This window comes from Camelus bactrianus, chromosome 19, assembly GCF_048773025.1.
Source record: "Camelus bactrianus isolate YW-2024 breed Bactrian camel chromosome 19, ASM4877302v1, whole genome shotgun sequence".
Classification (NCBI taxonomy): domain Eukaryota; kingdom Metazoa; phylum Chordata; class Mammalia; order Artiodactyla; family Camelidae; genus Camelus; species Camelus bactrianus.
The window spans coordinates 17,794,473-17,810,279 of record NC_133557.1 but is presented as its reverse complement, the minus strand read 5'-3'; the positions used below and the strand labels follow the sequence as shown (position 1 = coordinate 17,810,279).

The 15,807-nt window shown below is 52.2% G+C and overlaps 1 protein-coding gene across 10 annotated transcripts in view; it reads left to right on the top strand.

Annotated features, from left to right (window-relative positions):
* Positions 1-15,807, top strand: part of PTPRT (protein tyrosine phosphatase receptor type T) — a 944,743-nt gene that overhangs the window by 897,486 nt on the left and 31,450 nt on the right. For all 10 annotated transcript variants that reach the window (XR_012500633.1, XR_012500634.1, XR_012500631.1 and 7 more), the window contains 6 exons: positions 134-250; positions 3,166-3,320; positions 6,556-6,691; positions 8,904-9,053; positions 10,481-10,654; positions 14,061-14,192. Coding sequence is in view for 5 of the 10 variants with exons in the window: in XM_074347294.1 (XP_074203395.1) it covers positions 134-250; positions 3,166-3,320; positions 6,556-6,691; positions 8,904-9,053; positions 10,481-10,654; positions 14,061-14,192 (864 nt within the window). In the remaining 5 variants the exon portion in view is untranslated. The remainder of the gene's footprint in view (positions 1-133; positions 251-3,165; positions 3,321-6,555; positions 6,692-8,903; positions 9,054-10,480; positions 10,655-14,060; positions 14,193-15,807) is intronic.

Genomic DNA, 15,807 nt, shown 5'->3' with positions numbered 1-15,807 from the left:
GCCAGCTGAGAACCCCCTTGACCAAAATTCCACCCAGGTGGCCCTTGAGCTTATTTGAACAGGAAGACCCGAAGAGACGGCCACTCACATCCAGCCACCCGCCCACTCGTACTGTCCCTGTCCTTTCCCACAGGTGAAGTGTGTGCGATACTGGCCGGACGACACAGAGGTCTATGGGGACATTAAAGTCACCTTGATTGAGACAGAGCCCCTGGCAGAATACGTCATCCGCACCTTCACGGTCCAGAAGGTGAGCTCCCCCTCGGCTGGACAGCCTGTCCTCCAGGCAGGCCAGCTTGTTTGTTCACTCAGGACACACGGTGACCGAGGGGCTGCTCCGGACCCTCCCTGCACTGGGCACTGGGGACATATCAGCAATCAATTTAGACACGGATCTTGCTCTACAGGACCCCACTTCTAGCAGAAGGGACAAACAGAACTCACCAAATAGATAGAATAATGACATACGGTGATGTAAGGCCCAGAGGAAACATGCCAAGGGTGGACACGGAAATCCACAGGTGGACGGGGTGGTCAGAGAGGGCCTCCTGGAGGAGGAGGCATTTGAGCAGTGAAGGATGAGAAAGAACCAGCCAAGGGAAGAGCAGGAGGAATACTATCCCAGGCAGGGGGAAAGAAACATGCAGAGTCTGAAAGAGAAAGATCTTAACATGTCCTAGGCCTGTGGTTCTCAGCTGGGGGTGATTCCATCCCACAGGGGACATTTTACCAGCATCCAGAGAAATTTTGGTTGTCAAAATGATAATTGCCACTTTCTAAAAGCCAAGTCATTCATGAACCAAGTGGCTACAGGCCTGAGGATGCAAAAGCACCGGGGACATCAGTGCTTTGAGAACTGTGCCCTTGGGTGCTGACAAATCCTCGTGCCAAAGCAGGCACATGCACTGTGCTGTCCCTGCGTGCATAGTGGTGCCAGGACACACTGCTCCCAGCCACTCCCTTTCCAACCCCCAAGCTCCTAAAGGCCTACCTCTGCAGACACAAGGTGAAGAGCCAGGAAGGAGGGCACCCCTCCGCTACACAGAGGACAACAGCATGTACATAGCTGTGGTCTTGGGCCTGGTTCCTTAGAAGCAGAGCCTGAGACAAGGATTCAGGTGCACGTGGTGTACTGAGGGAGTGCTCTGGGAGAAACTTGTAAGAGAGGGAGGGAAGCAGGACAGGGAGGGGGAAGGGGCAGGGCAAAAGGGTCTTTGGCTTATCCTCTAGGGTAACCCACCATCCTGGTCTACCCAGGATCCCCCTGGTTTTCGCACTGAAAATCTCGTGTCTGGAGAAACCTCTCAGTCCTGGGCAAAGTGACAAAGTCAGTTGGTCACTGAATGCCAGTTGCCCACCCCCCACCCCCAAGAGGGGGTGGTTCCTGTTCAGCAAAGAGCAGTTCTCTGAACAAGGAGTGACTGGGAGCTGTGCACAGCCAAGATCAGGAAAGCTGGTGATGGGTGCACTGCCCAGGAAAGGGGATCCGAGTGGGCACCAAACAGTGCCCTCGACACAGCCCCCAACACTCCCACCCAAATCCTTACTCCACGTAGCAGCTGGCATCCTGCTCCCCAGATGCCCATCTGGTGGTGCACTTCCCCTTCTGTGCCACCGTCTGGGCAGCCTCCCTATAGCTCCCCAATGCCTCTGGGATAAAGTTCAACAGCCTTAAAGTGTCTTCCAGGATCCAGCCCCTGCCCTGCCTCCCACCCCGCCAGTCCCGCTGTCCATCATCGCATGTCTTCCACTCTCCTCTGGGGTTGCTCTGGGCTGTTTGTGATTCTGTTCCTGTACTATGCTGAGTCCTGCCCCCATGCCCTTGCCTGAGCTGCCTTTCTGCCTAGGAATTCCTCCATCTCTTCTACTGGGTGATACTCAGGCATCAGTGTATCATAACGATTAGGATGACAGACTGAGGAGCCAGACAGCCAGGCTTTAGATTGGAACTTTACAATTTACTCGTGTGACTGTGGGCATATTACACTTGCGTAGCCTTCATTTCTTCATCTATAAAATGGAAATGATGATATGAGGATTGGTATGCGGACTAAATGAATTAGTACATTAAAGTGTTTAGAAGAGTGACAGGCACATAATCGATGCTTAATAAATGTTACCTACCCTTTTCACTCACTATTCATATGTTTCAAGACTCTGGTCAGGCATCACCTCCTTCAGGAAGCCTTCTCTGATTTCTCCTCTCCCTAATGAGCTGTTCCAGGAAGAAGGGCTATGGCTTTTATTTCCACCTTCCTAGTGCCTAACACAAGGCTGGGCACAGATAAACCTTGGTGAATACTGTTTAACTGAAAGAATGAGCAATCAAACACTCTTCCTAATTAATGCCTCTGAAAATCTATAGGAGATTGATAAGCAAAGAAAAGTAAGTAGGAGGCAGGGGGCACTGCATAAGCAAAGGCTCAGAGGTGTAACCTGACTATGAATAGTCAAGAACCCCCATTTGGCCTGGAGCGTGTCTGTGTGAATGGTGGGGGAGAGGAGGGGAAACACTCCAGGCCCCACCACCCTGACCAGGGGAGCTCTGCTTTTGTTTCATATCTTGTAATTCTAAATAAGGATCTAATTAATAAAAAGTCTGCCTTTTTTTTTTAAATTTGAAAGTCATGGAGACTATCTTGGACAAGACTGGAAAATTGAAGGACACACCAGACCTCAGTCACTGAAAGGGCCTCATTTTCCACCGGGAACAACTTGAACTTGGAGTTGAAGGCCAACAGTTTTCTGAATCTGTTCTGCTAAATATAAGTCCCATGAGATACTTGTCAAAAGAGGGTCCCCCGGGCAAATAGTGTGTGTGTGTGTGTGTGTGTGTGTGTGTGTGTGTGTGTGTGTGTGTGTGTGTGTGTGTGTGTGTGTTATAAGCCCCCTTGGGAATTCTGCATGCATATTAGCATAGTAAAGGCTCTGAGAAGTCCTGCAGTTAAAGTAGTTGCTTTCACTTTATTTACTTCTGAAGTTCCCAGATGTAACAGATCACGGAATCACTCTGCTCAGTAACACCTGTTAAGCCTTTGAGGGTCTTGTCCTCCTTGACAGCAGGGAGGCTGGTCCCTCAGTGCAGTAGCCGTGGCTCCCATGGGTGCCGGGCAGGGTGTCGGAGTGGGCAGCAGCTGGAGGAACAGAGGCGCGTTCTCTCCTCAGAAAGGCTACCACGAGATCCGGGAGCTCCGCCTCTTCCACTTCACCAGCTGGCCCGACCACGGCGTCCCCTGCTATGCCACCGGCCTCCTGGGCTTCGTCCGCCAGGTCAAGTTCCTCAATCCTCCAGAAGCCGGGCCCATAGTGGTCCACTGCAGGTAAGCACAAGGCCCCCCACCCCAAGCAGGACGGCCCTGCAGCTCTGCTCTCTCGGTGCTCTTGCCCAGCGGCCTTTGTTCTTTGCCTTAAGTGCTGCCTGCCTGTCTCCGCTGTGCCTCCCCTTTCTGATGGGACCCAGGTCCTGAGGTCCAACAACAACAGTAACAGTAGCTGTAGCAGTCATTATTATAACTGCTGCCCTGAAATGGTCACGTCCCCGAGGATGTGAGCCTGGCGCTAACAGCATCAGCTACACGTACACCTCACCCACGTTATTTCCTTTACTTCTCCCCCAGCCTTGCTAGGTGGCTGTTTCTATCATTCCCGTTTTACGGATGAGAAAACCGAGGTGCCGAGAAGGTAGATAGACACTTTGCTCGGATCACACAGGTGTGAAACGGCAGAGCCAGCACATTAACGTGATTTTCTCCAGACGCTCGCCCCCAGCTCCTTGGCCTGGTGGCAGGGCGCCCCAGTGGGACTGTGCTTTCCTTCAGTTCTATTATTTTAAAAATCAACTGCTGCCCCGCAGGGTCCTTCGTAGAGAATAAATGGACAGTGTCAGGTTTTACCTTATTATGGAGGAGGGGTATTTTCAGCTCTGACCCAGAAAGTCACATTGGGAATGACTGGCACGTCTTTGACTCCTCCTGAATGGAGATGAAGTATCGTGTCAAGGGCATTAGGAATTGCAGGAGGGCGGATGTTCAGACCTGAAGGCCAGCGAGCATGTGTGCTCCCTCCCTCCCAGCACCTCTCTTTTTCAATGTGACCTTGGGCACAGCCCGTCTTTTCAGACCCTGCTTGCTCTTAACTTTCCTGGTAGTGTCCATGTCAGTCAAGGTCTTGAGCCAAGTCAGGGAGAGACACCCTACACACCTTTCTCACACAGCGTCGACTGACCCTCCCCTCAACAGTGACATGTGAATTAGAAACCTCACTTCACAGATGAGGCCACTGACGATTAGGAGGTAATACTGATCACCCTCTGGGCTCTCTTAAGTGTTTGGCATATAGTCTGCTTTACATCTCATGACAGTGCAAGGACAAGTCCCATACCTGAGGAGCAGCCAGAGTAGGGGTAAGGGAGAAAGGGGGACAATGATAAGCATTTATCAGGCCCTCCCTGCATGATGTCCCTACAGCTGTGTCTCCGAACGGACACCGGATCACACTAAGCAGAGAGGTACCTACTCCTGAGTACCTCTTCGTCTTCCTCATCTTCACATCCCCACCCCCGATCCCAGCATCCAGTGAGTAATAGGTGCCCAGTAAGTATTTGGTGAATATAAGTAGCAACTATTTATTGAGAAATGGCTATGTAGCCAGGGCTAAATAATTTACATGCATTATGCTTTTTCAACATAATTTCATGCAATTTACACGTATTGTGCTATTAACGCTATTATTATCAGCCTCATTTAGTGAAACCCGAAGAGATTGAGTCACACAGCCAGTAAGTGGTAGAGCCAGGATTTGATCCGAGGGGTCTGACTCCAAGTAGCATGTGCTTAATTGCTATGTGAGGCTGAAATAAACAGATCATTCCTCCCAAAAACCCTGTAGGGGGAGTGTTACATGTGTGAGAAAACAGGCTCACGGACACCAGGCAGCTTGTTCACTGGTGGTGGATCCAAGATTCAAAATGAAGTTAGGCTGGTTCTTTCTCCTAAAACTGGTCGAGGATGAGACTCTGGAGAAGACATGCATGAGTGGCTCTTTGGTTTCCTTCCTAGACCCCGAGTCCCAGCCTGCTGAGTCCCATCTATGGGGGGGCCTTGATTAGGAATGTGTTCTGGGGCAAATACAAGGCAGGCTTAATTCAAACCATGAAATTTTACCAAGAACAAAGACTCTGTTTCCCATAGGTTTATTTTCCAGATCATGGAGGATGGAGCTCCATGGATTGACTTTCCAGATCCTAGTGGGTGATGGTCCCACCAGCCTGTCCTCCTTGGAGTGATGCTTTCCTTCCTGTTCCAGCACTCTTCCTCTTTGAGATTCCTTTCATTTCCATGTTTTCAGACAAAGACAGTTGTTTCCTTGAGGGAAATGAGATGTGACAATGCAGCTGAGGCAGGCCTCCTTGACAGTCTGGCCTTCACTCCCAAAACTGCATGCATTTTAAGGCAAATGCCCTGTTTGTCTCTGGTTCAGTGCTACCATTTTTGAACCCAGTTGATTTTGATCTGGGAAAGCCTGGCCACGGCCCATGGGGTCTCATTGAGTTCTTTGCTATTTGTACTTGGCCTGATGTTTTCCTAAAGGAAGCCACTGATGAGCAGAATCGAGGGTTTCAGGAGACTTGATATGGACCGGGGGTCTCAGGACTGTCGGCTGCTCTAGTTTAGGGATGCTGTTGCCTCATGAGCCTGGAAAAGTAGGTGCACATGGTACCAAACCCAAGGCTTCGGATGTGGCACTCGGGACTCACTCTCTGCCTGGGAACAGCTCAGAGGATGTGATTTCTTCCCTCTCACTCACCTCTTCTCTGATCTCTCTCATCTCTCCTTCTTCCATCCATCAACCCATTTGCTGAAGAAGACAAAAGAGAGGGAGAGACGGAGGGAGGGAAGTCAGGGTGGGGAAAACATGTTTATTAGGCATTTCCAGTGTGCCGGGCACCATGCCTGGAACTATATGGATGGATTACCGTTTTCCATCAGATGAGGAAATTGCATGCATACATATTGTCCGAGCATGCATTATGTGCTGTGACTGTTACTAAGAGAGAAGGTGTCAGAGCACAGACTTGAGCCAGACAGCCTGGGTCACAGTCCCAGCTCCAGCACTTGCCAGCTGACCTTGGGCAAGGTAAGCACTCTGTGCCTCAGTTTTCTTACCCGTGTAATGAGGAGAGCAATTTCCTGACAACCTCATGAGAAAATTAATAGGTAACATTGGGAAAACACTTAGAACAAGGTCCGGCACTTTGGCACTGCTAAATAAGTGTTCACTAAATGAGTTCAACAAAAATAAGCCGGTCTTGATAAAATAGCCCCGAATGGCAAACATTGCTCTCCCATTTTACAGAAGGGAGAACTGAGGCTCTGAGTTCAGTCATTTGATCAGGATCTCCCAGCAGCACTAGGATTTATACTATTCTGTCTGACCTCTGCAGCATACTGACTCCCTCTGTGCAGGGTCCTCAGGGACTGGGCTGAATGGGAGGGGCCTGCCCAGGGCTGGTCCCACCCCCAGGTCCTTAACACAGACCACTGCCCTCTCTTCCAGTGCTGGAGCTGGGAGGACTGGCTGCTTCATTGCCATTGACACCATGCTCGACATGGCCGAGAACGAAGGGGTAGTGGACATCTTCAACTGTGTACGTGAGCTCCGGGCCCAGAGGGTCAACCTGGTGCAGACAGAGGTGAGTCCTGGGGTATGAGCTGACTGGACACCTGCAGCCCCGGCCAAGGAGAAGCATGGTTGAACACAAGGACCCATGGGTGGAGGCATCCTACAGAAAGAGACCTGGGTGTAGGAGAAATGGGAGGGGATGGATACATGGCTTACTATGGTGAGAGCATCATAGAAGCTGGTACCCCCCCGGCCAACCCTGAGGTCCCCCAGTTCAAGGACTCCCACCAGTGAGGAATGGTGCTGGGTACTCCATCTCTGAGGGCATCTAAGTGACTCAATGACAACTTTCAGGTATTGTTTAAATAAATGCCAATCCCTCCCTGTGAATGCCTACTATGTGCCAAGCATCGCTTCAGTCACTGCAGAGATAGCTTAATCAGTAAAGTTACTGAGTTCCTGAGCTAGGCATAGAGGATTCCAGGAGTGATAACACACAGCTCCTGTACTCAAGAGAGAGGCATACCTCATGTACTACTCTGCACAGCTGGGGAGCCCAAATCATGAGGGAAATGGGCAGGGTTCATCTTTATTATTGAGCACCTACTGTGTGCCAGGCATCATGCCAGGTCTTTTGTGTTCAGGGTATTGTTTATACTTCTTACAACAATCCTATGGTAGCAGCAACTCATAGGGGGTAGCTCCTGGTAGTACCCCTTTCTTACAGATGAAAAAACTGAAATAGTATCCCCAAAGTCCCACATATCCAGACAGTGGTAGAACTTGGGTCCATGGGATCCTCAAGGCCCACGTTGTTCCCCCTGTACCACACTGTCTCTAGGAAGACTTTCCTGCCTCCCTTACTCCTGGAAGCCATGGTTGGTATTCCTATAATGAGCCTGTCTTCTGGTTCTAAGGAAGGCTGGAGGTGCCTGGGCAGCAGAGCTGGACAGATAAAAAGCTGCATCCCTCATCGACCCTATGAAGACAAATTGCCCATGGCTTTGGGCATGGCCAGTCACTGCCAGCTCTGCGGGCAATTCCCTCATTTATAGGCCTATCCTCATAGGACCTTGCTCCGGGCTCTGAGCCAATTCCCCAGACCAGTCTTCAGGCTTCTTGGTGAGGCCGCTAAAGCCAAGAGGCTGCTTTAAATGTTCCCAGGTTCATGCAAGCGGAAGGCAGGCTTGCTGCCCGGCCTTAGACACATTGTGGTCCTTGCTGTCTGGTGGGAGAGACAGACTTTCAAACAGATCATGATGTTGCCTCTGGATAAACATTTTATATAGAGAGATGGGCCGAGTTCTGCAGAATAGTCACTCAACAAACGGTTGTTAAGGGCTTGGAAGTAACAGCAACAAGTTCTGCCTGGTGGATTCGGAGGCTTTCCGGGGGAATGAGTTACTGAGGGCGTCGAGAAGGGGGTTGGTTTTCTAGGAGGAGAGCCACAGGTGCGAGAGCTGAGGAGGCCGGGGGCGTGGCAGAGGCCGGGGGCGTGGCAGAGGCCAGGGCGCATGCTCCAGGATCAGAGTCTGGGACAAGTTGTTGAGGGAAGACGGTTTCCTTGCGCGGTGAGTTCAAGACGCACTGGTCGGTGAGTGGGGAAGAGGTAGAGGGAAGGAAATTAATACTGTTAAAGTATTTTACAAGCAGTTTGACATTGTGGACAACTGGAGCCCAGTCCTGCTGGGGAGCTCCGAGATGGTGTGGGAAAGGCGCTTCCAGGATTTACATCTGAGAGGGAACTTAGGCATTTTCCCCCAAGTCTCCATCTGGCATTGCTTGAAGCATCCTTCCCGGGGAGTTAACTCCTCGGCCCTGCTGCCCCCCGCCCCCACTGTGCACAGCCTAAGTGTGCCGCCACCCTGGGGGGGTGGGGCGTTAACTCTTCTACCCTGCTGGCTCCCTCTGCACAGCCTAAGTGAACCCCTAGGACAAAAAAAAAAAAAAAAAAAAGCCCTCGGCATGAATCTCAGGTGTTCGCAGTAAGCAGCCTTCATTCAGCAGGTAAAGGTGAGAGCTGAGGGGCCTTGGGCAGGACACCACGAGCGCCTGCTACTGCGTGTCCAGAAGTTTCTACTTTTTATCAGTGACTCTACTGTTGAATCTTACACAAGAGACAAAACTCAGCTCAATCACCGAGAAACAGGGAAACTTGGCCCTTCAGGTTATAGGATGGGAAGTAGTGATTCGGCAGTGTCCGTCATGCCCAGCCTTCACAAATGTGGCCGTCAAAGTTCCGGCCGCCCTCACCCCCACCCTGTCCCCGCCCGGCTTGGCAGGAGCAGTACGTGTTCGTGCACGATGCCATCTTGGAAGCGTGTCTCTGCGGCAACACAGCCATCCCGGTGTGCGAGTTCCGCTCCCTCTACTACAACATCAGCAGGCTGGACCCGCAGACCAACTCCAGCCAGATCAAAGACGAGTTCCAGGTACGAGCGAATCCCGGGCTCCGCGGCCCTGAGCGCGCGCGTGCGGTTTTCCTCCCGAGGACGGACTGTCTGCGTGCTTCCCGCGAGGGCAGCTCTGCACGGCCGCAGAAGGAGCTCCAGAACATAGATACACGGCCGGTCAGTGACTGCTGACACTTGGTTTTTCCCACTGTGATTATGTTTTGGAACTGAGGTCTTACTTAGTCCTAACCTGGGTGTGGGTGGAGACAAGTTTGAATTTCATGCTGCTCTGTCCCTGGAGGGACTCAGGTTTTCTCAATATTTCTGTATAATTGGAGGGTATCCTAGATCCTCACTCCTCAAAGTGGGGCCTCGAGACCACCAGCATCAAATTCACCTGGGAGCTTGTTAGAACCACAGAATCTTGGCTCCCACCCGGACCTACTGAAGGAGAGTATGCAGTCTTAACTCCTTCCAGGTGATTTGGATGCACCTTAATCACTGAGAAGCATCAGCCTAGGGCACGGCTCAGGCAGAGCAGAGCTGCACCTTGGAGCCCGTTTGGCCAGAATGCTGGCAGCCTTGGTCTGGAGGCCTGGGCTTAAATCACTGAGTCACGCAAAACCTGGGTCCAGCCCATTGTCCTGAGGTCAGTGCTAGGGTCATACTCAGGCAACAGGAGCTGAGAACAGACAGGAGGAAGCTTCAGGACTTGAGGGGCCCATGGTTTCATGGGCAGATACTCCAGCCAGGCCAATACCTTAGTGCTCCTTCAAGCAAATAGACTTCATTGATTCGGAGTAGAGACCAAGTACAGAATGAAGGGAGACCAGAGAACACGGACCCCCTGGTTGAACAGAGCATGGCCCCCACACTTGCAAGAGTTAACTCTGCAGAATACAAGGCTTGGAATTTTTCAAACATAATAGAGCTTGCTCCCAGGGGGTGTCTCACCCAACTTGGGCAGCTCATCCAAGCATCCTTCCATTCTCAAAAAGCTTTCTCTCTGAGAGGCATGCTGGTAAAATCATTTCCCTTATTCCATGACATTTCAAGTGATATTTAACAGTCATTAGGGATTCTCGACTCCCATCCCCTACCTTATGACCTCTTGGCAGCCCACCATTTAATGCAGCGTGGCTGAGAGGAGGGGCTTAGCTCAAATGATTCGCAGGTGGTCAGAGCCTGTGTCTGAGCCCTGCATGAGGGTGTGCTGCCCCTGCAGCCTTGGCCCTGTGGTGGCATCCCACAGCCCCTGGCAGAGGCTCTCGGTGCATGGGGCCTGGAGCAGCCAGCAGAGATGATAGAACAGCACCAGAGGAGAGGAATAGTCCTGGGAAAAGGACCAGAGGGACAGTCTTGGAGGATGGAGACAGGGAGGTCGGGCTGAGTTGGAACATTGTTGCCTCCTCTGTTCGGGGCGACCGTGTAAGCAGTGCCTGCCTATCTGCCTTTGCACCCCCTAGACCCTCAACATCGTGACTCCCCGTGTCCGGCCCGAGGACTGCAGCATCGGGCTCCTGCCCCGGAACCATGACAAGAATCGGAGCATGGATGTCCTGCCTCTGGACCGCTGCCTGCCCTTCCTCATCTCGGTGGATGGAGAATCCAGCAACTACATCAATGCGGCACTCATGGATGTAAGTTGAGCCCTGCCAAGGAAAGCTCCTGGAGAGCATTGCAGAGAAAAGCTTCTTCCCAAGAGGTAGTTGGCTAGAGTCCAGGGCCCTGACCCCTGCCCCCACCCCCCAGCTAGCCCCTCCTTTTGATCTTGTTGACCCCAAAGACCATTCTCCCTATAAATGCTCTGATCCAAACCTGTGCACAAGCTGTTAGCTCTTCTGCTCCCATAAAGATCCTGGAAAGAACAGACCAAAAGCTTAAAGTGGGTCTCCTGACACCACGGGGAGGCTACAGGCCTGCCCAGGTCCCCCTCCAGCTACCTACAGAGCTGACTGTCAGCCTTAAGTTCAGTTCAGGAAACATTCTCCATGCCAGCCATGTTCCTAATTCTGTTAGAGGCACTGTATCCTGCTTTCTCAGCATCACCTCCAAGAAGGGCACACCTACCTTGACCTGGTTTGGGATTAGGGGGTCATGGTCCTATCCCAGTGGGCCCACACTCCTGACTTGAATGCTTCTCCCCTGGATCCTCCAGCTACTTCCAGTTACATCCCTCCACTTCCAGGATGTAGAGATGTTTGCAACAGGAAGGAAGCTCACCCATGCACTTCCCAGCACTTCTCTGAGGCTCAGAGACACCCAGAGAGCTAGCAGCAAAGCCGGCACCTGGAACTCCTGGCTCACGCTCTAGAATTCATTCCTTGAGCCTCCTCACAGTTTGCTTGATTCAGTAAGACACAGATATCTTGCCTCCCGAGACTCAGGACCAAAATCACCACTGCTTGACTGGGGATGAGCCCTTCCAGGTCCCTCTCCCCAACTATGCCTGAGGTCATGTCCATCCAGTCCACATGAATCGCCCGTCTTACCTAGAACAGGAAGGAATGTGGGATATTCTCTCCTGGGGTCATGGCCAACTATCTCTCTGACCTCTAGTTCTCTTGAACTTTCTCCCCAAGCATCTTAAGTGTTGGAGGCAGAGAGCTGACAGGAGGTCAAGGCCTGTCTCAGCTCTGTGAGGGCCTGCCCTGGCCTCTGCCCACAGGGTGCCCAAGTTCTCCCTGGGAACCCTGGCTCTGGTTCGGGAAGCAGGGAGTCTTGTCCTGGTCAGACCAAATATCTGGATGTGGAGGGAAGACCTGTGGCTTTAACGTGGAGTCTTCCACGTTACACGTATGTGCCTTTGTGTGCATATGTGCACGCACCTGTGTATGTGTGGAGAGAGGTGAGGTCTGGGGGTGCACCCACACTTTCAAGTTCCTCCCAAGCTTTGTCTCCCACTTGTACCAACCCCCAGTCCATGCCTTTTTCATCCAAGCAAGGATCAAACGTGCTCCTGGCCTCTACTTAGTAGGTTAGATGCTGCCTGGAGTCAGATGCCCTCTGCCAAGCTCTGGTGCTGACTGTATTCTCTTTGTCCACAGGGCATTTCTCTGAGCCACCACTGGGGTCTTTGCCTTTCTTACAAAAAAAAGTCCTTATCTGTATTCCAGCTTGGTCTGTGCATTATCTGGTAACCATGGCAGCTTTGCTTCTAGCAGAAAAATATGAAGTCCTCTGGGTTAATTTTTAATGTTTCCCCTGGTAAAGGATGATGTTATCCATGAAATGGATTGCCGGCTGATCTCTGAAACCCAGCAGGAGCACGGATCTCGAACATATTTTCAGATAAGGCTTTGTCAGGCGTGCTGGCCTAATAGAGCATTTATCACCGAGACAGGGAGAAAGGGAAGAAAACTCACATTCACTGAGTGCTGGGCAGCATGTCGGACCCCAGACTTACACTGTCTCGTTCTGCGTTTGGGTGCAATTATTCCCATTCTTCAGATGAGGTACTGAAGGTCAGAAAATTTTCATGACTATTTCCAGGTCAACTAGCTCGGAAAGGGTGGAGCCAGGGTGCGAACCCCAAGTCTTTCGACACTTAACGCTTAGATTCTTTTCCATGTTTGGAGATGTCTGCAGACCCGCTGTCTGCAGCTGGAGTTTGGCTTTTGGGGAAACTCTTTCTGTTCTCCCAGATTCTTCCTCTGACTATTCCACTGGCAAGTGAAGACCCTTAGAAGACAAGACCCCCTAGTGCATCTGTGGCATCCACAGTTTCAAGGCATTTTCTTTGCCACCAGGGCACCAGAGATAACAGAACAATGGGCGGGTGCTCTAGGTTATCTTTTTGGCAGAGTCTCTCGCCAGAGACTTCACTTGGCTGGAAAGGGCCAGCCCCTTCCCTCCCCTCAACCTTATGCTGACCTGTGACCCCACTGAAAACAGCTGTGACTCCCACAGGAACCATCCCTCAAGAAAGCCTATGGAGAACATGGGTTATTTCTCAGCTTTTACAAACCTTTAATGAAGCAGAAATGCTCCCCAGTCTTTCCAAACACCTGCTCACAGGGTACTGTAATAAACAGGACTCGATCAAAGCTTCCAATGTAACGCAGACTCACACAGGCCATTTTCTCTCTGTCTCAGTTCTCCACCTGTAACACGGGGCTGAACGTATTCGGTTGTTTGCTGGACCTGTCCTGGGCATCTAGTGTGCCAGGCACGTTGCTAGTGCCGAGAATGAAGAAGCACGTCAGGGGTGTCCCTGCCCTGGTAGCAGACTCACAGCTGGGTTCTTGCTTGCTGGTCTTTTCACGTGAAAATCTTATTCAGTCTGCCCCATGGCTGTCCCTTCAGAGTTGTGAATCCCATCTTCCAGTTGAAGAACCTGAGATTTGGAGAGATCTAATAACTTGCCAATGTCAGCACTGAAAAAAAATCACTCTAGAAATGTGCTTGAATGAATGGTTGTTTGGATGGATGGATGGATGGATGGGTGACTTATATAGCATTACAACTGGCAAAGCTGGGTTTGAACGCAGATCTGCCTGACTCTGCCTGACCTGGGCACCTTCACTGCACTGTTGGCTCACAGGACACAGTGCCCAGTGTCTGCCAGGCCAGCTCAGCCCTCATTCCAGCCTTCAGGTAGGAGTGAGCCTCTGGCTATATAAGCCCCTTCAAGAGGCTCTCTGGCTCAGGCTGAGCTGACTCCTCCTCCAGCCTTGTGGCCACAGGGACACATGATACCCCTTATATCCCAGGAGGTGCCTTGGCCAGCAGAGCAGCAAATCTGTGTCCAGAAATCTTTCATTTCATATTGCAATGATGATTATTTGCTGAGCTCCAGGAGATAAATAATTTATTTGGATAATCCCCATGCGAATGACACTTTCCTAATGAAATGTCTTTGGAGGAGAATGAGTTCATTACGAGAAGGTCCCCTTTGCCACCAGGGCTCCCAGAGATAAGAACGGGCTGGTGCTTTGTGTCATCTGTTTGGCAGGCTCAGGGGCCTCGGGCAGCCATATGAGCCTGCCCCTCATCAGAACATCCCTGATGGGTGTGTATTTCACAAAGCCTTTGTCCTTTTGTCAGAGCCACAAGCAGCCCGCTGCCTTCGTGGTCACGCAACACCCTCTACCCAGCACCGTGGCAGACTTCTGGAGGCTGGTGTTCGACTACAACTGCTCGTCCGTGGTGATGCTGAACGAGCTGGACAGCGCCCAGGTAGGAGGAGCCCGGCCATGGCCCTGGGTGCTCAGGTGTGCCTTAGGGCAGCGTGCCCAGGAGTTGGAGGGACCAGCACAGTGCTGCCTCCAACTGTGAGCACCAAGTGAACACATTCAACAGAGGCTGGGTGGAGAGTCTCCTGCCAGGCCCTACCACTCCCAGGCTGTCCAAATTCCAGCAGTGACTCCTTCTGACTATGGGCCTTGTCCAGCCACCCCGACCACTGTCCAGGGCCTGACTCTGTTGCTCCATTCCCCAGGCACTGGTTATGATCTTGCTCCAAATCATGCAGAGCTCACAGAGAAGGCTGCCTCCCCCAGCTTTGAGCATCTCCACCCTGCAGAATATCCTGCTGTCTGGCCACGCTCACCCACCCTTCCTGCTCTGGGGTGCAGCCTGACTGACAGAGCTTGGGGTTTGAACCTTGGACCCTTTGCCCACCGATGACCCCATCAAGACCTGGCTTTGTCACAGGTGTCCCTCGTGCCCCAGCAGGCTTCAGGCCTTAGCTCCCCTGCGTCTGCCAGCTCCAGGCATCACGTGCCACAGCACATCCACATACTCGGGACACAGGACACGTGTCATGGGACAGCTTCTGGGGCTCACACCCCCATGGCAGGGCAGCCTTCCTGGGTGGAGGGGATGATGGGGGCCCTTTAGAGTTTTGGAGAGCAGTCCTATCACTGTCTTGAAGGAAACTCAGAGTAACTCAGCGTACTACTGTGTGAGGACTGGCCTCGGGCAGGCCTCGTGTGGAAGGAGAAAAATGGATCTGAGCTGTCATCTCAGCACTCCAGGAGCTCACAGTCTTGCTGCATTGTCCCCACACCAGGTGGGGACACAGTAACAGAGGTCAGCAATGAAGTGCTGCACTGGCTGCGAACAGGGAGCAATTAATTCTGCCCGGAGGGTGAGGGAGGACTTCAAAGGGAAGGTGACTTTGGCCTTGAAGGCAGCGGCAGAGGTTTGGCGTGTAGGGGGTGATGTCACTGGGAAAGTCCCTCCAAGCAGGGGGACGGCGCGGTTGGCGGCTCAGTGAGGAGGCTTGTCTGCAGAGCAGCTTCGGTGACAGTGCGCCTGGGGCTTGCGGTATGTCAGGAGAAGAGGGTGGTGATGCTGGAAAACAGCAGGGCCAACTTGCAGAGGGCTGCCCGTGCGGGCTAAGGGGTCTTGGCCTGCAGCATGGTATCAGACTTATTCTGTAAGCAGCAGAATCCTTTCTGCGAATAAAAGCTTTCATGCAGGCCTAGCCTTTGAAACAGGTACGATTAAGAGCTGCTTGTGCTGAAGCAAGGGGTGGGGTCAGGAGCTCCACCCACACTGGTCTTTTGGCTCTGCCGGGTGCCCCTCCCTGGAGAGGCAGCCACTCTGGGCACTTTTGTGGAACCCCTGCTGTTCCTAGGAGCACGGGTAGAAAGGATGCGCTCTGCGGGGAGGGGGACACTGAAGAGTTGAAGTGGTCGTGCAGTAGAGCCAGAACTCCTGTTAGAAAACTGGGTCAGGGGACCAGTGAGGGGGACAGGCTGGAGGAAAATCCTGGAAGCCAGGAGTCTGGGGAGGAGATGGTTGCAAACGTGCAGAAGGTAAAGCAGGTGATCTGAACTGAGGAGGG